This window comes from Archocentrus centrarchus, chromosome 18 (genome assembly GCF_007364275.1).
Source record: "Archocentrus centrarchus isolate MPI-CPG fArcCen1 chromosome 18, fArcCen1, whole genome shotgun sequence".
Lineage (NCBI taxonomy): Eukaryota > Metazoa > Chordata > Actinopteri > Cichliformes > Cichlidae > Archocentrus > Archocentrus centrarchus.
Window position 1 is genome coordinate 12,599,772 of NC_044363.1, and position 26,416 is coordinate 12,626,187.

General features: G+C 41.5%; 1 protein-coding gene and 1 long non-coding RNA gene across 2 annotated transcripts; one reads left to right on the forward strand and one right to left on the reverse strand.

Moving 5' to 3' along the window:
* Positions 1-1,096: 1,096 nt before the first annotated feature.
* LOC115797500 (uncharacterized) lies at positions 1,097-4,964 on the forward strand. Its single transcript, XM_030754086.1, has 3 exons — positions 1,097-1,894; positions 1,987-2,037; positions 4,293-4,964. Exons 1-3 carry the CDS (start codon positions 1,187-1,189, stop codon positions 4,632-4,634), a joined length of 1,101 nt encoding a protein of 366 aa, XP_030609946.1. The 5' UTR covers positions 1,097-1,186; the 3' UTR covers positions 4,635-4,964.
* Positions 4,965-14,292: 9,328 nt separating this feature from the next.
* Positions 14,293-26,037, reverse strand: LOC115797505 (uncharacterized). Its single transcript, XR_004021423.1, has 3 exons — positions 25,869-26,037; positions 18,912-19,039; positions 14,293-14,789 (listed from the first exon to the last, which is right to left on the reverse strand). It is a non-coding gene; the product is annotated as an uncharacterized LOC115797505 (long non-coding RNA).
* Positions 26,038-26,416: the final 379 nt, after the last annotated feature.

Consider the following 26,416-nt stretch of genomic DNA (forward strand, 5'->3'; position numbering starts at 1 on the left):
ACCCAGATCTCCATGCAAAGGTCAGCATTTTAATGTCATGCAGGGTAAAGTGTTTTTCCCAGTTTAGCGTTTGTGTTTAGAGAAAATCTCCACACCGCGGTGGATTAGCCTTTCCTGATCTTCGTCCTGAACACTGCCCTGAACCTTTCAGAGTGTGTCGCTGTATTATCTCAGTAAGGTGCTGTTAATGATCAGGTGTGTGGGAAGCAGGTGAAACTCTAATGTTAATATTATTAATAATGCATAACTTTTAATGTTTAATTTTGTGTGTGTATAATGACTAATTTAAGGGAACTAAAGAAAAAGCATTTACATTTTACACTCTTTATATTTTAGTCGACTAAATCGACTGTAGATTTAGTCGACTATATTCTTACTAAAACTAAAACTATTCAGATGACTAAATTATGACTAAAACTAAATTACATTTTGGTCAAAAGACTATGACTAAAACTAAATCAAAATTTGCTGTCAAAATTAACACTGACACACACACACACACTGTAAGTGCGCAAATAATATCAATATCAGTAGCATAATTCCAGCTTTTGATCAGCACCATGAACAACCACAGTCAGAAGTCGGGTTAACGGACACATTTAGTTAAGCTTAAGTTATAAACGCACCATTTTTTTTAACCAAACTACCACAACCCTCAAACAGATTTAGCCTCGCTAAAGGGGCAAGACAGCTGTAATGTTAACACATATGCTACATATATTACACACACATATATGAACAGTATGAGTACATAAGCTACATCCTGAAGCCATTTAATAAAACTCCACATCTTAAAGGCCATGTGGCAAATTCGCTGTAAACTGGATGAGTTATTTTACCAACAAAGAGGGGGTGGGCGAATAGCAGGCAAAGAGACAGGAAAACACGAACTCCTGATGTAATGTGACTCCAGCGCACAAGTAAATTGTTTTTGACAGTCAGTCCTGTGTGACTCGTCCACATAGCTAGGCGTTTTGGGGCGTACCTTGACTCAGAGCTTGGCTTCTGCGCCTCTTTTTGTTTTTTCTGTTCGTGTTCCTATTGGCTCGTCACCTCTACCCCGCCCCTTTGCCTACCAGAAACAAAAGGAGCGCAGAGAGACGAAAACGTCCTCACTGAACAGTCCCGGCTCTCTCAGCTCCTTGATTTATTTATTTTCCTCATTCTTGTACTGCGGTCATCTGTGATGGCCTGTGCTGCAGCCTCTCTCTTTGCACTCTGTCTGTTTTATGTCGGCTGCTTTGGAAAACCGGCGATTTTGAAGGAGCCTGTAAAGTTATCAGCTGACCGCGTGTGCACCGCCCAGGAGTTCACTCTGATTCACCGGCTGAGGGATGACAGCCCGCGGACTGTGGCTACACTGGTGAACGGTGTTTGGACTCCGGGGGACAGATACAGAGAGCGGGTGGAGCACAGCTCCACATTAAGCGTGTGGTTAACCCGTGTAAACTACAATGATAAGGGGTACTACGAGTTCACCTGCGCCGGGCAGGTCGTTACAACCATCGAGCTGGAGGTCCTCATGATCTCTAACAACAATCTCTCTGTGGCTGAAGGAGACACGGTCACGCTGCCCTGTTATTTCCAAACTGCGGGTGACTCCGTGGATTTCCTTGTGTGGGAAAGAAACGGAGAGCCGGTGCTGAATCAGAGCCTCTCCGGGGAGCTCAGATACGGGACTGGGTTTGAGGGCCGAGTGTCTGTAAGGTCTGACTGGTTTGAAGTGGGAGAGCTGTCGCTGACGGTGGAGCGAGTCCAGCTGGAGGACCGAGGTGATTTCTTCTGCTTCGTTCATAAAAGCAGCAGACAGAGAAGGGAGAGGGGGAGTCCTGCTGCTGTCAGAGTCATGGTCAATGAGAGAAGACTAGATCAGACCACCAGCGCCCCTGTTCCTGTGAGTCCACCTCACTCCTAAACTGCTGTTAGAGCTCCTGAGTCATGATTGTGTGTTTGAGGAGAAATGAACTCCTTTTGTCTCCTCTGCAGGAAGCAGAAAAGGAAACGAGACCTCACAGGTTTGCCATCACAGCCACAACGGTATGAAAGTTCGCATTTCTCATTAATGCCAAGGTCATCGGTGTGTGTGGTTTTTCATTTAACATTTGTTTCACACACACCTTAGTCTCTTTCTACACATACTGCAGCTGTGACACATTCCTTGGTTGGTTTTATGCTTCTTGTAGAAGCTGCGGTTGCTTTCCTCGTAGTTTAAATGCTTTTAGTAGAAAGCTCAGATTTTCTGCCAATAAATAACAGATTTAATTCTTTTCCAGTAATCAATTTGATTTTTTTTTTCCCCCAAAAAGAATAAAGTAATTTGCAAAAATAAAAATAGTTTATGGGAAATACAAAAGAATAATAATTTAAGAAACAACACGAGAAGTTTCAAGCTAAGAACAAACAGCGAGTAATTTAGCCAAAGATAATCACTGAGTACAAATGATTCCCAATACCCTGTGGCTATGACAAGAAAGATGGTAAGAGTTCTTTGTTTACAGATACGGACTGGCGATAAGGATACACCCAATCCAAACATGTTGAAAAAACAAAAACAAAACAAAACAATGAAGTCCGCATACCAGTGAAAGCTGCTGGTGTGGGGAGATTTATTTGTTCACAAATGTGGTCACGCCATGAAAAGTATTAAACAGCAGATATAAACGATTGATTTGAGTGTTGATATATGGAGGGTTTGGATCAAAGAAAAAGGATCACTGAGAATCTAAAAGAACTCGGAAAACTCAACACGATCATAATTCAAACACCGTTACAGTGAGTTAAAGACTGCAATATTCAGCCCAATCTTCTCTTTCTGGTTATATCGTTAGTCTTACACAATTAACCGTTTTCTATAAGTATCAGTTTAGAAGCAGCAGTTAAAAAAAAAAAAAAACTCTGTTTCATCCCGATGAGTCTTTTTTTTTCTCCTGCAGAACAGACTGCAGAGTGAGAGAGACACGCAAAGGTTTGTTGTTTTTTGTCATAGTGTTTAGTCACTATGTCAAGTCACATCAACTACCTGTTATTCCTCCCTGCATTTTCACTCTCCGCTATTCAGTCTCTGGGTATGACGCTGATTACGCAGATAATACCAAGTAAAGCCGGTTCTTTTGCAGGTGCACGTGATGCCACTTTGCTGCAAACATATCTGTCAGTAGTGTGTAATACAGCCTGCTTTAGTTGTCTGATCGGTGAACTGATAGCAAGGTTGATGAAAAGTAAGGAGCAAAGCACGTGTTTGAAAGACACGGGTGTGTTTGTGTAATAGAGATCACAGTTTTTCTCTGGTTAATGTTAACGCGAGCACACCGTGAGAGTTCCACTAATATATTTCAGTCATGGTTCAAGCTTGTGAACCACAGTTTTATTTATGAAGTGTACTTTTTCCTTATGAAACTAAATTAAGCTGTGCAAATATTTACTCCATCACAGAGCTTATCAACGATCCCATCTGATGGTTTTGGCCCTTCAGTCACTACAGCAGCTCACTCCACAGTGAGTCACATGATGGAGCCAAACTGATATGTAACGGTTTTAAAATTAGATGAACCTGCTGGTCCACTTTTCCCACACCTTTCTGCGTTCACTACATTCCACTATTTCTCTTTGGTTTGTCTGTGAGGGTTATTTCCTGGTGTGGCACTGCTTTTGACTCAAAATGGTCCTTTATCCTTCCTCCTTCAGAGCATCAGTGTTTTTTATTTTGTTTCTGCACAAGTTCTCAGTCTTGTAACAGTAGAATAAATAAATACATAAATAAATTACTCCTGACTCATCTTCTGTGCTCTTAGGGACACAGTTACATTCCTGCCTTTGTCTTGATGGAATCTCTGCCGGCGTGAGGGAGAAAACACTCAAGAACAGAGCAGAGTCCCTCTGCTCCTTGTCCTGTTGAACAAGCAAAGCGGAAACTGCTTATGTTTGAAAAACATTCAAACATAAGCAGTTTGAATGCCTTCACACATATGAGCTTGAGTGACATTCCATTCTTAATCCTTAGGGTTTAATGTGATATCAGCCACCCTTTGCAGCTATAACAGCTTCAACTGTTCTGGGTAGGCTTTCCACAAGGTTTTGGGGTGAAGCATTAAGAGTTCCTTTAACTGGAACTAAGGAGCAGAACCAAACTCCGCTCGATTATAGAAACTCATTCCATGAGTTTCTATTGACTTTTGACTGGTGCTGTAAGCTTTGGTTTTTCCATTTAGCTGAATGCATTAAAAGGCAGTTAAAACTCACTCAAACCGCTGTGACTAATATTTCTATTTTCTGTGTCTTCTTGCCCTCTGCAGCCACCAGTGGGTCTCAACTGGTCATGGAGCACATTCATCATAACAGCAGCAGGATTTGTGGTCATTGGGCTACTTGGTTTTCTTGGCTGGTGTCTGAGGAATGGGAATCTCAGAGGGTGTGCACAACCTGTTAATGTAGAAACACCACAGCATGGAGAAGGTATAAAACTGACAGCATCAGCAGTGGTGGTAGACCCCTCTGAAATGGCAAAGAGGATGTGGAAGGAGGGTCTGAAGAGGACAGTGAATCAGACCGTAACAAACAAAATATGCAAAGGTCAAACGGACAGCTCTGACTTTACAAAGGGGTCAGACAAAAGTCACCCCCTCCTGCCTTTATGATTGTACTTGTGCCTAACATGACTCTCAGGTTCTAAAATTTCATTTTTCCTTCTGTTGGATCTGACTGCCGTTAAACAGTCTTTAATCGAGTACTACTTTTAAATCATCTGCTTGCATAATTTAATATTAGTGTATAATTAAGACAAAATTTCTCCCTCTGACACAAAGAGATGAGCTTCACACTTCAGCCACCTTCATACACAACCCCAAAAGCTAACAGCACAAATATCTTTGTAACTCTTTAATTACAGAATACTTAATTCTTTGTATCCTTTTTATAGCGCGTTAATTCATGATTTATTCTGTTTATGACTTCAATCTTTTATAACTTACAGCAATAAAAATACTCATTTACAGCACAGAGCACCTGTCCTGCCTGTTTCTTTCTTGAAATACTCTGTAAAACAACAAACATACAAACAAACAGCATTGTATTTGTTTCTATTGGACAGCACTGCTTGTAAAACACAGAGGCTATTTTAGATCATATTACGCCACCTGGTGGCAAGTATGAAACTGCTGACGCAGCCGACACAGGAGGAATTTTAATTTTAAGAGGATTTTATTTAAAATGCAGTTCCACTGTCAGCAAATTTTACTGGGGTGCAGAATTTATTTTTGCTCCATTATATGACAACTTTTAAACTACACTGCTCTACTCTGATTCCTTCAGGAAAATATCACTTCTGCTGGCAATTTTTTTTCCTCATACACAGGGCTGGACTGGTTATCGGGCGTACCGGGCATTTGCCCGGTGGGCCGACAGTCCTCAGGGGCCGATGCTGTTGGATTTTTTTTTTTTCTTCGCTTTTTTTTTTTTCTAAGAGACCAGCCCACAATTTAGAGGGGGCCCGTCTTCAATATAGACAGTGGACAGAACCAATCAGGATATAGGATGAAAGCGGCCCCACCCTTTCTCTGCGTGGTGCCCTGTAACTCCCGCTCGTAGTTTCAGTGTTGAGCGCGTGTGTTAAAGGAGAGGCAACATGGAGAAACCGAAGCGGCAGAAAGGAGGTGCAGAGAAGTTACGTGCGACGAAATTGAAGAGTGTCGCTGTAGATGCTACAAAATGTGTGAAGATCACAGACATGTTCGCTGCTGTAGCCTCCACGTCCTCTGTAACAGCAATGCTCCAGCAACAGCAGGTTGTAGGCAGAGCGGGCCAGAGGCAGAGGCGACATATGCGGCTGACCACCAGGGGGCCCCCAAGCTCATCCACATTTGTCAGGAAATTTTTTTGGTTTGTTTTAATTTTTTACAAATGCCAATTTCCTAAAAGAAAGAAGAGACTATTCTAACTGTCCAGATTTGTACACTTGTAACAACACTAATTTAAAGAGTAGGCTACACTCTAATATTTCTGTCTCAGACTGATGCTGAAAAGCTAATTCATGCATTTATTACTTCTAGGTTGGACTATAGTATTTCATTATTATCAGGCTGTCCTAAAAGCTCTCTGAAAACCCTTCAGATGATCCAAAATGTTGCAGCTAGAGTACTGACAGGGACTAGAAAGAGAGAGCAGATTTCTCCCATATTGGCTTCTCTTCATTGTCTCATAATACTGTATCACCCCAAAAGAGCACTTCACTCTCAGACTGCTGGCTTACTTGTGGTTTCTCGGATACTTAAGAGTAGAATGGGAAGCAGGGCCTTCAGCTTTCAGGCCCCTCTTCTGTGGAACCAGCTCCTATTTTGGATTCAGGAGACAGACACCCTCTCTATTTTTAAGATTAGGATGTTGGGTTTATTCTGTAATTATTGTGGGGTCTTTACCTTACAGTATCAAGTGCCTTGAGGTGCCTGTTTGTTGTGAGTTGGTGCTGTATAAATAAAATTGAATTGAAAAGGCTGAAACAGTAATACATCCTAAAAAAATTAATAATCAACTTTAACCTTCCAGCATTAATAACTATTAAGTTGGATGAGCAGCAAGTGTCCATTTTAGGCTACATCATAGCATTTTAGATAAATAGGTTAAAGGTGTGTTGGGCTGCACAGTAATTTGAATTTGTAGCCTCTATGCTGTGGTTCAACATGTTTTAAAAAGCACTAAATGCAAAATAAACTAAACTCATACACTAAACTCTCCAAAACCTTACCCCCGCAGAAAGCAGTTGTGTTTCAGCACTTTTATTCTTTAATATAACAATAGATCGATCCTGATGATTCAGTGGGGTGGGAGATGATTTGGCGGTGCTGGTTGAGCTTTTCATCCCCTGGCAAATATTAATGCACCTCCTTACATTTTCCCACAAACTCTTCTTTACTCTTTGGCCCAAAATATGAATTTTATATACTTATTATGGTTGGGGAAATGCGCAAGTGGCACAAGACCCAAATTCTGTTATGTAATACACTTCAGTTTATTTCCGGAATAATTTTAATAGTTTCACTTACCAGTACAGTTACCCACATTTTCACTGTTAAGAATAGTATGACAATAGTGACTATGCCCATTTAAAGAGGTTGTTTTGAGACAGCACAAATATCTAAGAGTCAAAGTGCTGTCTGTCTGGTGGGAAGCAGTTCTGGCGTAGTTTAATGGGAGGATGGGGCAGTGGGATGGAGAGAAGAGAGCAGTTTTTGTCCCATCTGTTGCAGTATGACTACAAACACACAGCTGTATTGCAAAGTTATAATACAGAAAAACACTCTCTCTGCTCCTTCATGTCTGTGTAAGTTACTAACTGAACTTCAACACTGGCGTATTTAACCATTGTGGGTCAGACTAATTCCTGAAAACATTTCCTTTGCGACTATAATGTATAGCTTATGTTTTCTATGGTATAAGAGCCATTTATTCATTTGTTACCTTTGAGTTACAGCATTTATACAGGAAAGGGTTCATTCACTCAGGGGCGCCACTGTGGAAGCACAACAGTTTTTGACTGTGGTTTCTGTAGCAGGTATGCCAGCTGTGACAATGTTAGGCTGCATAACTGATGCTCAACGGGGCCAAGAACTGCATGTTGTGTGTTTAATAAAAAAGAAGCAGAGACAAAGATGTTTTGAGTACACACAGCTGTGGAGCACATGCCAGAAACTCCTTAAATGATGTGTCACTGAGTACTAGATAATTGGAACGCTGATACAGCACTTTTCATTATTTTATTGGCTGCAGTAGACTATTTACAGTCACCATTAAGGGGAGGAAACCAACACTTTTATTATCGGGGGTAGAAAGCGATGCAGAGGGAGAACACAGCAACATCTACAGCAGCGGGATTCCCAAGAAGCCAAAGTCCTCCATAGACTCCAACATCCTCACTGCTCTGCAGGTTTGGGTTTATTAAGGAGCAGCTCTCATCACTCTGAGACAGACAGAAACAGTCAGAGTTCTGATCTCTACATCAGCCTAACACTCACAGATGCTCCTCCTCTTAACTGCTCTTAATTTTTAGGATTTTATTCTGCTGTTTTAAATCTTTTACATCTCTTTGAGACTCGCATCCAGCAACTTAAGGACCAAAACAAAGCCGAGTTTTAAAAATGAACTCAGCTCCATTACCATCAGTTTTATTACAGGGCAGCAACGTCTCCAAATGTTTATGCAGGCAGGAGGTCAGTCCACAATAGAATCATTAGAACACAATCAATTTAACAACATTCAGACGGTTTGGCTTCATTAATATCTACATTTCCTAAATTTACCACTGGCTGATTCTCTGTGTTCCTCCAGTTAAAAACACAATGCTAGAAATGCCCCTGAGCACGAGTCTGTTTTGGTTGTGAGGTTTCCACCGGCCGCGGCTTGTTTACAGTGATGCTGTTTGTCCACAAGAGGGCGCTGTTGACTAAAATCTTAAGCATTTGAGGTTGATTTGCCAGCTCTTTGAGCTGGACCAGCTTTTCAATGGGGGGGGGGGGGCATCTTCAGGTAGCATCATAGTATGAACATTAACAGTGATTACTGACCTCAGGAAGTGAGGGGAAGGACCTCAATCATCCAGCTGGTCACCAAATTATGGAGCAGGGGGGAGGGGACAGCTCTCCTTCTCCTTCTTCTTCACACACACACACACACACACACACACACACACAGAGACAGAGAGAGAGAGAGAGAGACAGATAAGAATTAAGTTGCCCATGATTTTTAGTAGAGGTGTCTAAGGCGTGAATATGTAAATCCTAGGTCACATCATGAAGCTATTGAGTTCACACAGTTAAAAGTTGGCCACCCATCAAGCGTAGGCATCAACTGATCTAACCACTGATCAGGGAGAGGTCTGGACATCTCTGCTTAGACTGCTGCTCCTGTGACCCACACCTGGGTAAGTGGCTGAAAATAGATGGATGAGTCAGACAAGAAGCATAGGATGAAACTGATTTATTGAGATACAAGTGAACTCATGTTGGCAGCTAACATCTATTATTTTTAAGCCATTTTCACACCTTCACTACACTATACACTAAGTGTATCCAATGAAACTGCATGTGAGAATGCAAATGCCTGCATTGTGTCCTAGTGCAGAATAAAGGAGGAACTGAAACCGCTTTCTTGAGGCTCAAGAGTTTTTGCACACCACCATATAAAGTCTTTGTGGGTAACTGGAAATCACCTCTGAAGCCTACGTGGTAATCACGATCCTTGTGGGTTTACATGTGTTGGGGGGGGGGGGGGGGGGTCAAATCGCGCAGAGGGCAGCTTAAAAACACACACACACACACACACACACACACACAAAACAAAGTTGGAGGCAACCAAGAAGTAAACTAAAACCAAGGAGTAGGTCAAAAGCATGCTATTCATTAAAAACTAAAAAATTCAAAACAAGGCAAGCTCAGAGTCCAGCAAATCCCCTTTGTACAGTCTCCACTTCCCTATGGCCATTGCAAAAATAAGTTCTTTTTTTTTCTCACCACATTCATGAAGTCCGTTGTTGCTTTCCCCATGGCCATCTTTTCCATGGATCTTTTCCTGCTGTCTCGCTACTTCTGTATGGAGGACCAAAACTGACATGATTAGAGGATAATTAAAGGAGTTATTTTTGCATTACAAACATGTACAGGGAGGTGATTAGTGTGACTGTCAAAGTTTGCAATGTCACTTGACATAATGAAATCTATGTTAAAATTGACATATCTCACTTTGCAGGTCCTCTTCCAGGTGAAGCTTTAATTTGAGCATTTTTTTCTCCTCCACGTGCTCCAGGATGTATGCTACTGCTGTGTCCCTGCTGCTCATGAATGGAAGAACTGAGTGGAAGTCTTATTTCTTGGAGACACTGTGTTAGCTGAACTGCAAGCTAGCTAGGCTAACACCAGCTTTTACTGGAGCCCCTAGCCAGTTAATATTACCTTGCTATCTAGCTAAAATGAGGTGTAGTTTTTCTTTCAAAATTGTGTCTTATATTTTATCAGATCCAAGAAGGTGAGTAGCATTGGTGGAAGGCAGGGAGGGTGGAGATCATTATCAGGGCAGTTTCTGTGTGAAGGAGACATTCGTGTGAGAGGGCAATTACACATCCTTTTTTACTTCCTCTTTACACCTCTGCTGCTCTTGCTGTTGTGCCGACTGGCGCACTGTCTTTTCAGGTTGAAGAAAACACAGTGATCTACTACGTGATTTGCTGGCTTAAACTATTTTCATTTTTTTTGGTGGTGGTGGTTTACTAAAGACTGTAAATAAAGATCTTGTCGTATCTTTATGTTGGGCTTTAAACAATAAGCTGTACTGTCAGGGTGGAGTTCATTATCAGGGCAGTTTCTGAGAAGGAGACATTCCTGTGAGAGGACAATTACACATCCGTTTTTGCTTCCTCTTTACACCTCTGCTGCTCCTGCAGTTGTGGCGGGGGCGGCGACGACTGGCGCACTGTCTTGAAACTACAGTGGCCTACCACGTGATTTGCTGGCTTAAACTGATTTATTTATTTATTTATTGGTGTGTGTGTGTATGTGTGTGTGTGTGTGTGTGGGGGGGGGGGGGGGGGGGGGGGGGGTCTGAGTTCTCTGCAGTCAGACTAAAGACTGCAAATAAATCCTGTCGTATCTTTATGTTGGGCTTTAAACTGAATAATCTTAAATGAATAATCTTTGGTTTTGTGTTCAAAGGAATGCAGGACTGAAACTGAAACACAGTTAAAGTAAAGCTCCCACAAACTGCACTGACTAACATGTCTGATTATGTGTCTTCTTGCCCTCTGTAGCTATCACAGTCTTCACACTGGACATGGATCACAGTCCTAATAACAGCAGCTGTAACATCTGTCATCGTTGGACCCGTGGCTTTCTTTTTGGGCTGGAAACAAGCAAGACGTACAGAGATTGTCCATTGACTGGGTTTAAAAAATAAATAATTATCATGAGAACCATGATCCTACTTCCCAAAGCTGCCAGACAACAGCACATGTCTACAAATGGCTCTGCAAAGTGTCCTGAAGCTCCAGAGGGATTTGGCCTAGTATCTAAATAATACTAATTTTTAAAAAGTATCCAGTTGAGACCTCAGGGGTGACCTATAAAAACTGCGGGACATGCAAGGTGCACTTTTTAACAAATGGAGTTTCATTTTATCAGTAAACACGTCAATCAAGTAAAGTTTCAAGTTCCAAACTCAGAAACTCTGGAAGTCTTCAGTGCCTTCATGTTCTCCAACACACACAGTGAGAGAGAGAGACAGATAAGAATTAAGTTGCCCATGATTTTTAGTATCCAATGAAACTGCATGTGAGAATGCAAATGCCTGCATTGTGTCCTAGTGCAGAATAAAGGAGGAACTGAAACCGCTTTCTTGAGGCTCAAGAGTTTGAACCTGAATATCTGTGGTTAGATTGATGAACTATTTGTTGTAATTTACTTTTTGTTCCAGTTACCCAATATTACACAGATGATTGATAGCTAAAGATAAAAGAACACACACACAATTTGTTCTCCAGTGTGCTCTTCTCTGCTCCCTCATGTGTTTGCTTTATTACACAACCATTCAACCCGAGTATTAACATTACTGTGTCGTTGAATCGCTCCACGTGGTTTCTGCTGTTTATATCCACCCGGGGATGTGGGGGTGGAGCCGGGGGTGTGGCGCTGCCGGCTGCCCGGTTCATCGAGCGTGCATCCAGCTCACTCGTGGACTTTCTGCCGCACCGACAAGATGAACCTCTCATCGATCATTACATGCCTTTTTTTTCTTATCGACCATGTTTCTGGAAAACTGATCCAAGCCGCTGCAGGGGACGATGTTAAGTTTGCTCTCACAGAGGAGTGCAAAAAGGGGACGGGGACGCTGAACCACCACCTGATGGACCGCACAGATCAGCTGGTCGCGTCTCTTGACGGTGTCTGGAAGCCGGGACCGGGTTACAGCAACAGGGTGAATCAAAGCGGGGATTATCTGATACTACGAAGCGCCGATTTCAGCGATCACGGTCATTATGCGTTTAACTGCAACAACAAACAGACGGAGGAGCTGGATGAGCTGCACGTCTTTCTGCCCTCCAACGCTGTCGTACTCCAGGGTCAGGATGCCATCCTCCCATGCCGCTCCAAGACAGCAGGTCAGAGGGTCAAGTCTGTGCGCTGGAGGAGAAACGGAGAGGTGGTGCTGGAGTTGAATCCTCAGTCGGGGCAAATTACATATGGGAACAGTTTTAACGAAAGCCGAGTGTCGATACCTTCAGACTGGGACCGACGAGCAGACATGTCCCTAACGATAAAGCGAGCTGAGGTGAAGGACGGAGGAGTTTATTACTGCGACATCGACAAGACGGAGAAACACCGCTCTGCTGTCCGCCTGCAGGTCCGCCTGCCAGCCTCCACCCCACCACCGGAAACTCCATCAAAAACCACAACCACCCCGAGGGTAAGCACGCTGACTGTAGTAGCTGAAACTTGAAACTTTCACTCAAGCGTTCCTCCACCCAGAGTACACAGTTCAAAGAAATAGCTGCAGACGGTCGATGTGCCCGTGAAACTGAGAGCCACACGCGCCGAGAGCCACACGCGCCGAGAGCCACACGCGCTGAGAGCCACACGCGCTTTCAGCTGTGAAGAGCGCAAACAGCCTAGTTCAACAACAGGACAACCAGACAGACAACACAGCATACTGCAGTCGCCAAAGACTGTAAAGTGCATGACAGTACAGTAGGCAGTGCAGTTAGATATTTCATTTATTTTTAGTGAATGCACATAGTCATCGTGTGATTCCAGATGTATTATGGAGGGTGATTATGGGCATGTTTCCCTCCTGTTTTCTCACCTCGTGAATCTTTAACCTTTAAACTACCCCTCCAAGAAAACAGCTTTGTAGAACAATTTTTTTTGCAATTCTTACTCATTCGGGTCCATAATAACCATTATTTATTTATGTATATGCTAACTGATCCCATAGTTTTTAACATACAGCCTTCTATCAAATGGTCGACCAGGCAGTTAAGTGTTAATGCCTCCACGTCAGTTACCCAAACCTCAGATGTCAGCGCCTGATGGTGATGTCATTGTTTTAAAGGAGCAGTGCGGGTCTTGATTTACAGCAAAAAGAAGAAAAAAGTGTCCATAAAGATTAATAGGTGTTCCCATGGTAACTAGCCCTGGCAGCAAATGCTGACTCATTGACTCAGTGAGACATTTTTAACAAGTCAACATTAAGCCACAGTGACATACCAGGAAGTTATGTGATTACAGATGATTTTGTGGCTTAAACCAAAATAAATGTGTGTGGGTCCTTTGCTATCAGACCACAGACTACAAATAAAGATCTAATTTCTCTGAGCTTTACACTGTATATAAACTTTGGTTTATCTGAATGCATTAAAACTCACACAAACTGCAGTGACTAACATTCATTTTCCTTCTTCTTCCCTCCGCAGCCATCAGACTGTCCTTTCTGGTCATGGAGCACGTTCCTCATAACAGCAGCTGTATTTGTAATCATTGGGTTGCTGGCTGGGCTTGGCTGGTATCTGAGGAACAGGAATTTCAGAGGGCGTGCACAACCTGTTGATGAAGAAACATCACGGCGTGGAGAAGATATGCAATTGAGAACCATTGGCATCTGCAACGGTGATGAACCCGTCTGCAACGGCGAAGAGGATGGAGAATCAGACCGTGTCCAACAAAACCTGTTGAAGTCAAATGGGTACCACTGACTTTATAAATGGGTCAAAAAAGGTTCATCCCTAAAAAATGGCTGAGCTGGAGAATCCAGACCTTTATGATTGTAACTCAACTCTCAGGTCCCCAAATCTCCTTTTTCCTTCTGCTGAATCTGACTGCTGTTAGTTTAACAAATAGAGAAACTGTCTGACTTTTGTCTTCTAATGAAGAACTACTTTAAATGTGCTTGCATATTTAATAGTGAATATTTCACTATAAGCTGAATGAATGATTTCCCTTCAACAGGACAAAGTTTTCCCTCTGACACAAACAGATGAGCTTCACACTTCAGCTGGAAAAAAGGTCGCCTTCATACACAACCCCAAAACCTCACAGCACAGAAATCTCTGAAGCTTCTTGAAAACCTTCATTCAATTCTTTATTCTTTGTAACCTTTTTATGGCAATATTGTTCATTATTTATTGAGCTCATGAATTTATTATTATTTGCAGAAATAAACATGTTCATTTACAGCTGTTTGTTTGTGGAGATTTACAGCCTCAGCCTTTAACTCTGTTTAATTTGCTCTTTGTTTACAAAAAAAAAAAAAGGGGGGGGGGGGGGGGGGCACAGAAACTGTGTCCATAAAGTTGATAAAGTGACTCTCCCCTGATTAAGATTACAGTCATTCATACATGATTTTATTCATTTTGCACATTAAATTACTTCAAACATTTGATGAATAAAGTCAGAACTGTTTCCAGTCAGACTGAGACGCTCTCTAAATAAATGCTGCAGGTATTTGTATAAAATAAAGACAGCAAGGGGAAAATTCATGCAGAAGACATTTGAATAAATAACAAGTGAAGAGAAAATCAAAGATACAAAACATTAGCAATACACAGCTTGTCACAGAGCAAACAGGGATGAAATGACAATGTGTGAGAGCCTCGGTCACAGAGTAGGTGTTGCCCAGGGAGAGGAGGGTGATGACCACCAGCAGCAGCAGCGGGACCCTCCAAAAGCCCAGGCCCTCCACAAACTCATGCCAGGCGATCCTGAAGCTGGACGGACGCCCTCTCCAGGTTGTGGTTTAGTAAGGAGTGGCTCTCCATCGCACTGAGACACACAGTGAAAGTGAGGCAAGTTCAACATTCAATTTTTGTTTGACTGTTGAGCATATGAATGCATCCCTGCAGGTTTATCATTCAGATAAACCTCTCAGCTTTTATCCAGAATTCATTTACTGATATATTCAGGGTTATACATTTATGAATGTCTGTGCAACTTGTTTGAATTTTTCTAACTTTATTCAAGATACAGAACAAATCCAAACACCATCACATGCTGAGAATCTCTGATAAGAAGAGGAAGAGCCTCTTTGTGTGTTTCTTTGTTAAACACACTGAATACTTCCATAAAGTGCCAACTAAGTGTGTTAGGAGCAGAGAGTCAGAGACGATCGGCTCTTTTCTAAACCGGAAACAGGTGGTACGTGATAACTCATCGCTGTTGCGGTTTATGATCTTAAGACCTTCCTGAATGTGATTTTTACTTCAAGTAAAGCGTGACAGCAGACTTTGAGGGGAAATTTAGATTATCGGTAACGTTTAAAAGGGGGAGGGTAGTGTCTTTTGTTTGTGTGGGTTCTTGAACTCTGTTAGTGTGTTGGTAACTGTTCTCAGTATTTATGCATCAATCTGTCAGCACCTGGCCACCAAGCAATGCATGAGCAAACATTAAATGCACAGCAAATACCACAACTCATGTCCTGATTTTGCAACAGAGTGCAGGAAAGGAAATTCTCAGCTGTTCTCAGAACATTTCTATGAACAGAGAACTTATGTTTCCACAATGATCTAACCTTTGTTTTAGGCTCTGATGAGTCAGCTCATGCAAAGAAAGCCTGGCCATGTTAAACTTGCTTTGTAGTACCAACTGTAGGTGTAGAGCCAAGAAGTTCTGTGGACATCAAGGAACAAGAAATCAGACACACGATGTGCTGATAATAATTAGGACCTGCCTGAGAGGCGCACACTTAAGGTTTTCCTGCACAGACACATTTTTCTGCCCTTCCAGAGGTTTCAGTTCTCTCGCAGCGTGTTAAGGTTTTTGGTCTAACAAAAGGTCAGAAATATCAGGTAAATACAGATTTCCGTTGAAGTAACACCGACTCACTGCCTTTACTGTGTGCTGGCTACATGTCACCAACAGTCAGGAACCCTGGTTGCTGCAGCCAAATCAGACGGTTGTGGAAAGAAACCTGCTGTTAGGCTTCATCACACCACAGTGATTCATGCAGATTCATGGCACTGAAAATTTGATAACCATGAAGCTCCAGCTGGATATGCAGACCAGCATATTCAGGAAAGCCTGAAGAGCAGGAAAGCCTGAAGAGCAGGCTTAAACTGACCCCTGTTCTTCTTGGACTTGCTGTGTGTACCTCAATAAATCCTTAATAATCCTTTTTGTTTGTAAGTCATAAAGACACAGTACTTCAGCCATTAACCACACTTCTATACTTTTTTCATCATTAACAGAGATTCTAAGTCTTAATGAGACATTTCTGCTCAGGTTTTCTTCAGCAGACGCAGGTCAACAGCTGACAGCAGAATAAAGTTGATTATAGGGTGCTGCTAAAACACATCAAATCATCTACTATGTTAAATCAACTTACAAAAACTCTCACTCCTGAATAATCCTTTTATAAAATAACAACAGGAGCAGCCCAGTACCTGCAGGGTGCAAAGGTTTAGTGTGTTGGTAAATCAGAACACACAGACTGTGTTTTTCATGTGCAAACTTGTTCTCTTTTTTTTGTATTCATAAAATAAACTATAACTTCAGACTATCTTGTCACAGCGTGCGTCCTTTCCATCGCACACTCTGAGCATGACGCAGACAGCACTAGCGACAGCGCACCCACCGAACGTACGTTGTTCAGCTTTATACTGTATTGTGGCAGTCAAGGGGAGGCGCCACCAGAGCAAAGACTCATGGCAAAGTTCTTCACACACAAACGCAGTCTTTAAAAGCAGGGACAGATTGGAGCTGAGGGGCTGCAGGATGCAATTATACTCGTAGTCTGTGTAGTGAAGTGTTGACTTTGTGACGGCCAGCAACGTGTGTCCTAACATGTGCGAGGCTTGTCCTAACACATCCTAAAATCAGTTTTAATGTGTGTAGAGTGGAAAATTTTAATGACAGGACCTATCATAAAGAAGAACATTCAGAGATTTGTATCAACTTCAGAAATTGATAGTGATTTAAATGCTGGGTAAGTAATAAGACAGTGATTAATCAAATTTTAGCAAATTTCAAATTTGATTTGAGCTTCAAACACCTGTGAAAACAAGACTGTTGAGATAAAACAACTACTTTTTTTCATTTATTTGTGTCCGTGAGACTCTTGTTCAACCCTATGTTAAATATATATATATATATATCCAAAGCATCCTTTCTTTAATCAGTGTTTTGGCTCTTCATTTAAAGGTTAAGCTCACTCAGTTTAGTCCATCTCATCCAAAGATGAAGAAAAAAAGAGCCTTTGTTCCAAAAGGATTTTTCTGTGATTACAGTTTCTGAAACATAATGAGTGTCTCTGAAAAATAAACTATGCAGCTAATGCTGTTTCCCCCCTAAAACATCCAAAGTACTGATTGTTTATTTTTGACTGGATCAAGAAATCAGTCGACTCACTGTTTACATTTCTCTCATTGTTTCTGCGTCACTGTGCAGCCAAGCATTCATTACCTGAGCAGCTGCTGCTCCTTCCTTTCAGCTGATTTGAGAAGTGGATGAACACCAAAAAGGAAACAGTAGATAAAGACAAAGGCAGTGACACAATCAGTAGGGCCCCACCCTGGTACAGGAATGTTTATCTTCTTCTACTGTGCTGCTTGTACCCTGTTACACACACATACAAACATCCGCCTCTAGTTTTCTATGAGCTGTCCACCCTTATGTGCACTCAGGGGATGCCAAAAAACAAATGCTATGGAAGATCATGCTGGTGGCCAAAGGCAAGGATATAGATGATCAAAGATATTTAAAAGATACAAATTTACATTGAATCACCAGACATATTTTATGCTGACCTCTTTTAAAAATCACAGTTAAAGTCTGCAGTGTACAAAATGAGTGTACACTGCAGACTTTAACTGTGGGTTGTTTTTTTTTTGTTTTTTTATAAGAGATCAGCAAAAGCAATCCCAGCTGTCTCAGCAACAGGAGGAAACTTCAAGACAAAGAATTGTGTTTTAAACACATCACGGCTTCAGAGTTGTATGCGCTGCATTTTAAAGATCTACTTTAATTCAAAGAAAAGCTGCCACTATACTACTACTCACTTCTCTTCTGTCACACCTACCACATCAATCCTCTCAGCACTCCATCAGCTTCCTTTTTGACATTAACCTTTCCTCTTTCAGCTCAAGTCTGTGTCTGTGTCCCAGCTGAAGATGAGTTGACTCATTAGGTGGAAAAAGAGAGTAAATCTTTAGAGCACTGTACTAATGGTCTAAAGGATGTGCTCCTTGACAGCCCATTGCTCAGCTTATCAGCAAACCCATTCAGGCAGTCATGGCAGTGCTCCAGCCTCCCTCCTTGTTAGGTTTGGCACATTTCCTGTAAATGTTGCTGCAGGCTGACAGCCACCCTCTCTCTCTGTCAGTGTCTAAAGGGGCCACAGCATTTACTCTACTACATGAATTTTATGTTAAGCTACACTTGAACATCACTGTTACAGAAGGCACTAAAATGTCCACAGACAGGCCTGTGAGAGTGTTTGTGTGCTGGGGAGAAAAATCTGTGTTTGTGGCCTGATTCCAACACAATGGCATCAGTGAGGCCCAACATGAAACACGATGCTTGGCAGTAAGTTCTGGTTAACACTTCTGGCTGAGGTGCAGCTGCAGGTCAGGGCTCAGTGAAGGCCAATCTAACCTCATCATTATAGATATTTATTTCACCTGGTGATGAACACAGCACTCTTCTTTTTCTTTTTTTTTAATTGAGTAAATGTAGTTTTTTAAGTATCTTAAGGGTAAAAATATACACACAGTACAGAAACTGCTCACTTTGAAAGATCACAACAGTGATTACTGACCTCAAAGGCTGCTGACCTGCAGCAAACAAGCACAACTAAATCTAAAGTGTTTGATGGTTTTCACACTGAAAACAACACAAACAGGACTCAATGCTGAGAAAACTAAAAGAATCAAACACACGTCTGTTTCTCACCAGCCAAAGAAACCTGATGATCCAGACCATCATCAGCCTCCATCTCTGCTGCTGCTCTGCTCACACAGCTGGAGCGGACAACATGTGATGAAGATGAGCAGCATCATCATGTTGACTGAACACAGCAGCTGAAAGGAGAGAGAGAGAGAGAGAGAGGAAGCACAAACATGTAAACCAGCTTAGACCTGAGCTCACCTTTGGACCAAAACAAATAAAACAAGCAGAGAGAACAACACATCATCACAGCTTTAACCTGAGGTGGTGAATTATATAAAGTCCAAGAATAGTGAGGTAAGCACCAGCATACATTCACCAGAGTTATGATGAGTGTTAACATGCCTACTGACAGCCTTTGTATTAACTTAAGAGTTTGACCATCATTATCACCTGGAGTTAAAGCTGGATTTGGCAGGTGGGAATACCTGAAGATCTGATGGAACGCTTCCTTCAGGACTGACTTGTGCTCTGAGCTTCAGAGGACTTAAACTTACACTGTGTGATCAGCTGACCAGGGCTGCTGCTGCTCTGAAGTTTGTTTGATGTGTTGTATAATGCAGTTTGCCAAATCAACAAAAAGAGACTGGTATGGACTGGTATTTAAATTCTCCACACTTTCATGTGGACTGGGAGTTTAGGAGATCAAACCTTGTGATTGGCAGATGACCTGCTTGATCTCCTGGGCCACAGACACCAGAAGCTGTAACAGGAGCTGCTTTACTGTTATAGCTGCTTACCCACACAGCAGCAGTAGCATGGATTAGCATGGATTACATGCATTGTGTAAAGTAATACTCAAGAGAATCATCATGTTAAATTAAACCAGTTACCTCCAAATTATACTCCAAAGCCCACCAGAGTGTAAACCTTACCACCAGACCTCCTTCAAACCTCTCAGCTCCACACAGCAGTCATCTACTCAGCACTCTCACACAGCCTTCAATAAACATCATGTAATTTGTGGTCAGCACATGTTACAACTTGAATCACTTTGGTTTCCACTCCTGAGGGGAAAAAGCCACTTACACATGCTGTGGGAGAAAATCATCTGCTCTGTCTGCTAAATACTCCACCATGTACATCATATATGTGTCTGTGAGCTGTCTGTGCTGCACAGATAGTGTAAATAAAAGTATATAATTGGTTGCTCATTGCACACACTCTCCTTTAATTATAAAACTGAATTTTTTGTTAATTTACAGAAAATGATCCCTTTTTAAAAACAATTTTAAACCATGGACCCATTGTAAAAACAAACAAACAAAAAACCATAAGTTTGGTAGATAGTGAAAAAACAGGCACTTTTCTGTCATTTAATTGTTTATCTATTCCTTAATTGCTCTGGAGAAGTTTGAATGGCCAAGATTGAGGTCTTTATAAGGAGGAAAAGCTGTAAAAACCTATGACTCCAAAATGTATACTTTACTTCACATTTTCCAAAGTCGTCCAGTTGGCCAGACTGGAGCCTTTGCTGGCCTGATTCTGTTCGACACCCTATGGTACAGACAGAAAACCAGGGGGCAAAGATACCGAGTTACTCTGGACTAACAGGTTTGTGTTTGTGGCACAAAGCTTGGAGGGATAAGTCCAGGAGGAGTTTGTCTCTGCTGTGGAAACACTAACATGAATGAGTCAAATGGTATCAAATATTGACTCTGCAGCCCTGAGCCAAATATTTAATTTTGGTTAATAGAGCCTAAGATTATAATACTGTTTCCTTTTATTTTTATGTCCTTCAATACACATATTAAACAAATATGTAGGACCTCTTTTTTGTATTTGAACAATATTTCTAAAATTAGAAACATCCTTTCTCAGAGTGATGCTGAAAAGCTCATTCATGCATTTATTACTTCTAGGCTGGACTATTGTAATTCATTATTATTAGGCTGTCCTAAAAGCTCCCTGAAAAGCCTTCAGCTGATCCAAAATGCTGCAGCTAGAGTACTGACAGGGACTAGAAAGAGAGCAGATTTCTCCCATATTGGCTTCTCTTCATTGGCTCCCTGTTAAATCTAGAATAAAATCCTTCTCCTCACATACAAGGTCTTGAATAATCAGGCACCATCTTATCTCAAAGACCTCATAGTACCATATCACCCCAACAGAGCACTTCGCTCTCAGACTGCTGGCTTACTTGTGGTTCCTAGGATACTTAAGAGTAGAATGGGAGGCAGAGCCTTCAGCTTTCAGGCGCCTCTTCTGTGGAACCAGCTCCCAGCTTGGATTATGGAGACAGACACCCTCTCTATTTTTAAGATTAGGCTTAAAACTTTCCTTTATGATAAAGCTTATAGTTAGGGCTGGATCAGGTGACCCTGAACCTTTCCTTAGTTATGCTGCTATCCGGTCTGTAAGTGATGACATAGAATTACACTACTGGGTCCAAACTCTCCTCTGTTCAATACTCAGCAATGCTGTGTCACTCGTTGTTTTGACCAATCCGAATGTAATAGTGAAGAGTGACTGGGCTGCCATTGCTGTCCATTTATGGGCATCTGGACCCAGAAGTGACATCGGACTTAAAGACCGGATAGGCCTAGGCTGCTGGGGGGTTCCCACAATAGACTGTTTCTTTTCATTCACCTTATTTACTTTGTTTATACTCCACTCTGCATTTAATCATTAATTGTTATTAATCTCTGACTCTCTTCCACAGCAGTAAAACTCCCTTTTGTCACCAAGTGCTTGCTCATAGGGGGTCGTTTTGACTGTTGGGTTTTCTCTGTATCATTGTAGGGTCTTTACCCACAATACAAAGCACCTTGAGGCGACTGTTTGTTGAATTGAATTGAATTAATCACATCTTATGTTTTTATTATGACATTTAAATGTTTTATATTCTAAAAGCTCCTGACAGAGTACTGTGGAAGTCATAATAATAATCAGATCAGATTGGATCACCTATTTGAGCTCTTCAGGCCTTTTAACCTCTGTGACAAAGCAGGTTAGAGCACTGTGGTTTGTGCTGGTCTCAAATGTGCATCAAAAGTTGATGTTGATCAGGAAGTTAAAGACTGAGATTTGTGGACATAAACCATAGTTGTCTGTAAAGTGGAAACCTCTGACTCAGGTTCAGGTATAGCTCAATTATTTAAGCTGCCAGCTTTCAGTTCAGTGTTCAGTATGACTGTGAAACTCTTTAATGTAACATTACACTGACGTCAGGCAAATAAACGTGCCTTCATTATAAAAACAAAAAATAACGTCTTTATTCATGTCAATGTGACCCGAGACGGCTAGGTCTGTTAGCCTAGAATAAAAGTAATTTTCCCGTATCATCAGGCAGATTGTCAGAAGCTGAATAACCGTCAAATTAACAGATTATAATCCGTTTATTTGATGGTTATTCAGCTTCTTCCTTTGCCCCATTACTCCTCTGAGAAACTGGAAATAGATGGGTTCAACATAGCTGCCTACTTCCTGCCCTCTAATCTGAGGCCGTGTTAATAAAGCGCTCTGTATTAATAAATACTATGAATGTCCAGGAAGATGCAGCTGATCAGGTTACACAGTTTATCAGAGCCGAGTGTATCAGTGGTACAGCACTGTTCACACTCCCATATATAAAATAATAATAATAGTAAATTCAGCAATGATAATGTAGGTTTAATCCATTCAGTAACTGGAGTCAGTTTTTATGTGGATGTGCTCACAGCAGGCTGGTTCTCACCTAAACTTCCTTCAGGTCAGTGAGGATTTGTAAAATGAGTCAAAGATCAGTTCAATCAGATTTACGGTATCATCTCTAAAGCTTTACATACAGCAGCCTTTAGCACACCTACAACTGAGTGCGCACACAGCCGTCTGTGGTTAATGAGGTACTTAGAGAGGAATTAGGCTACTTAGAGACAAAAGCACATTAGACAGTGGCACTAATCTCTCTCTCTCACACTCACACACAAACACGCACACACACAAGAGGAATGTGTGAGTAAGGTTGTGATGACAGCGAGTGGAGTTTCCACCCAGCAGTCCTTTCAATGCCAAAGCGGCGTGCTCTGCAGGAGGACTGCAGGCACTGTGTGGATGAGAGGGACAGCAGTGGCTGTATTCAGTTTTCAAGTTGTTTTTTATTTAGTTTTTAAAGCCGATCAGCTTCAGCCAGGTTTCTGGAAACTTGATACAATAGACTGCAGCTGACGATGTAAAGTTTCCCCTCACAGAGGAGTGAAAGGAAGGAAAACACGCACTGCAAGAGAGCAGAGATCATTGAGTCGCCTCTAACGATGGTTGTAAAGCGGGTTCACATTACTGTGACCGGGTGATTCAAAGCTCAATTATATTTCCACCCTCTACCTGAAGGTGAGGATGTCACCCTCCCACTTCTCTTTCTATAAACTTTACTGTGACTGTGACAAACAAAAGGTCCAAAAGTCAAACAGGTACCGCTGACTTTACAAATGATGCATCAAACTCCCACAGACCCTCCCTGAAAAAGAGCTGGAGAAAGTACCAGTGCCTAACTCGACCTTCTCAGGTTTACAAATCTCCCTTTTTCTTTCTGAGGAGTGGCAGCTGTTAAAATGTTAACTAATTTTGTCTTCGCACAAAGTAACACCTTTAAAATGTCTGTTTAATGTTACTGTAGGGCATAATTTAGTTATGTTACTGTTATTGAAAAGGCCACTTCAGCATCCTGAAACAGGATTCTCTAAAACTTCTGCAAACATTTATTGTTACAGTTTTACAGCACTTTTACTCATTATTTGATCCTGTCTGTGTTTTTTTTTTTTTTGTATTACTCTGTTATAATTTATTCTTGTACTGTCGGTCATCATTTTAGGGGTCCTCATGTTCCTTTTTGGCTGAAATGAAGTGGAATTAATGCAATTAAAACACAAGTTTCCAAAAACTCACTGGGATGAACAGGTTCCAGTGCAGGCTGTTTATTAGACATACTGGTTACACAAAACACAGACAAAAACTTAAACATAGAACAGCAATAAGACTAAACACACACACACACACACACACACACACACACACACACACACACACACACACACACACACACACACACACACACACGGAGGGAGAGAGAATAGAGAAACAAAGAGACACAAAAAGATGCAGAGACAGCAGATCAGTGGCAGCTCACACGTCTTTCCCCTGTTTACTTTGTGGAAGCTCAGAGACGCTGCTGTGTGTTATTTTATGCACTTTGCATATTAACGGTTTGGAGTTTAAAAGCAGTTAAGTGCACAGACATACAGTAAGAGAAACACACGTGTGTGTGTTTGACACAGCTCAGGTCAAACTTCAGTTTAAAGGAAGCCATGACAGCTTGTAGAGTTTAAGCTGTCCACACATACTGACTGAGGACGGATGACAGTCCCAGACTCTGACAGTGGCTAACAGCCTGTTTCTATCCATATTTTCAAAATTAAAGCCCACTGTTTAGTTTATTTCAGTTTTTTACTCTATTAGTATCAACTTCTATCTCCCGTCAGCTTCTTTTATCCAGTCTACCTCCAACTTTTTAGCAATAAGTCAAAGTCCAGCAGTAGCAGCAAAACTGCAGAGACTAGTTTGATTTATTCATGTACAGGTTCATGTGCCATTCTCTAATAAACTGTCTATTAGAGACACAGTTTCATTCAGTGAGTATGAGTGAGATGTGTGCACATGTAGCCGTTCTGAAACTCGGCTCCTCGGTCAGTCAGTAACTCGTGCACAGTGCTAACGTCCAACATTTATGTTCAATCTGACATCTTTGCTTCCTTCAGATAGAAACACATGTAACTTATCTTTTATAACATGTGCCTTCATTTTATACTCTGTCCAATAATAATACTACACTAATACTACACTGCTGTTGCTGCACTTGCATTGTGTTACCAATGCTAGTCCAACATTTTCAGTATTTTATACTTCCTACATTTTATTCTTTTTACATGTCCCACTATTTGTTTAATGGTAAACACCACGTGAGGTTAGAGTAACTGTAATTTTGTTGCGCCTGCAGAATAACATCAGAGGTTATGAAACTTGAAACCTGACACAGTGACTGGAAGTTTCAAGTTTCAAAACCTTTGATGTTATTCTGCAAAACGATCTCACATTACCCGAGTGCTGTATAAAGTGAGATCGTTTTGTATATAATGTTGGAGTGTGTGTGTGAGTCTGTTTGTAGAGCTCCCTGTAATGAGGCTGGTTTTTGTGTTTTGTGTTCTGATCCTCCTCTTTAGATATTTTCTCCTAAAGTATGAAAAAAAATCTCTCTATGTGGACAAAGTGTCAGAAAGATAAAGGATGGATACTTAAAAAGTGAGACTCAGAAATGCTTTGCTAAGAGCACCGCTAAGAAGAGGATCGTCCTGAAGACTCAGCTCAGAACATAACTGCCTCCAGTTATGAGTGAATTTGGCAAGTGTCCAATAAATACGCTTTCAGCTTTTACACATCCTACCATCAGGGTATTACAACAAAGTGACTACAACAAAGAAGCTTTTCTTCTCCCTATTTAGAGATTGGCAGCCTGTTGTGTATTCAGTGTAACAACAATCAGGTGTGTCAGTGTTTAGTAGAGAGCCTCTCTGAGAGACATGAAGGCCTGGAGAGCTGTTTCTAAAGGAGACACTAAACATTCAGTTTATCAGCTGGTGGCAGATTTGATGCCATCATTAAATCAAACAGCAGAAGAGTTAATCCTCCTCAGTGAAAACTGCTCCATGGTGCCAAACAAATACAGTCAAAATATGCAGGAGAAATGATTATGGATCACATGTTCCCTTTCATATATAAATCTCATCTCTCTTATCAGTTTTGTTTGTACTCAGAGTCAGAACAGAAATACACACCAAAAAAAAAAAAAAGTTTTAAAAAAGCTGCCACGTTTTCCTGGAATGATCTACAGAAGATGCAGAAATGATCAGAGATGCTGTGAGGGAGATTATGTTGAATTTAAAGGATGCAGAGAACAGTTTTCTGGGTCAGTGATTGCTCTCAAACTCATACCTGCTTTGCACTGAATTTGACCGTATGATCTCCCCTCTTCATCCACCTCTGACCACACAGTCCATCTGTCCTCCCTCCTTCCAGCTCTGCTCACCTCTCACTGTCAGCCATCTGCCTGCTCTCCTCTGCTGAAGCCTTTCACCTCCTGCTCCTCCTGACACCAGCATCAGAGCTGTAACAGAGAACAACAGAAACCACTTTTTCAGATACGGAGAAACAGCAGCCGGTGAAGTGTGCCAGCAGCACACAGACAGACACACACATTTGAAGGTGGTTGGAATTTACTTAAGTGGAAAATGACTGTGCAAACGCTCACCACGATGAAACCAACTGCTAAGTTTCAAACAGCTTGTAATGAACACTGAAAGCACTAAATCTGTAGAGTTACTACTTACACACAGTTACCACAGTCACTTTCTATGTAGAGTGAGTGCAGGATTATTGTGGCTTGCTTGCAAAAGTAATAGGATAGTAATAGGTTAATTTAATTCTAATTCTTATGAATTTTTTAAAAACACAACTCAAGTTCAGCAAATCTCCCTGCTAAT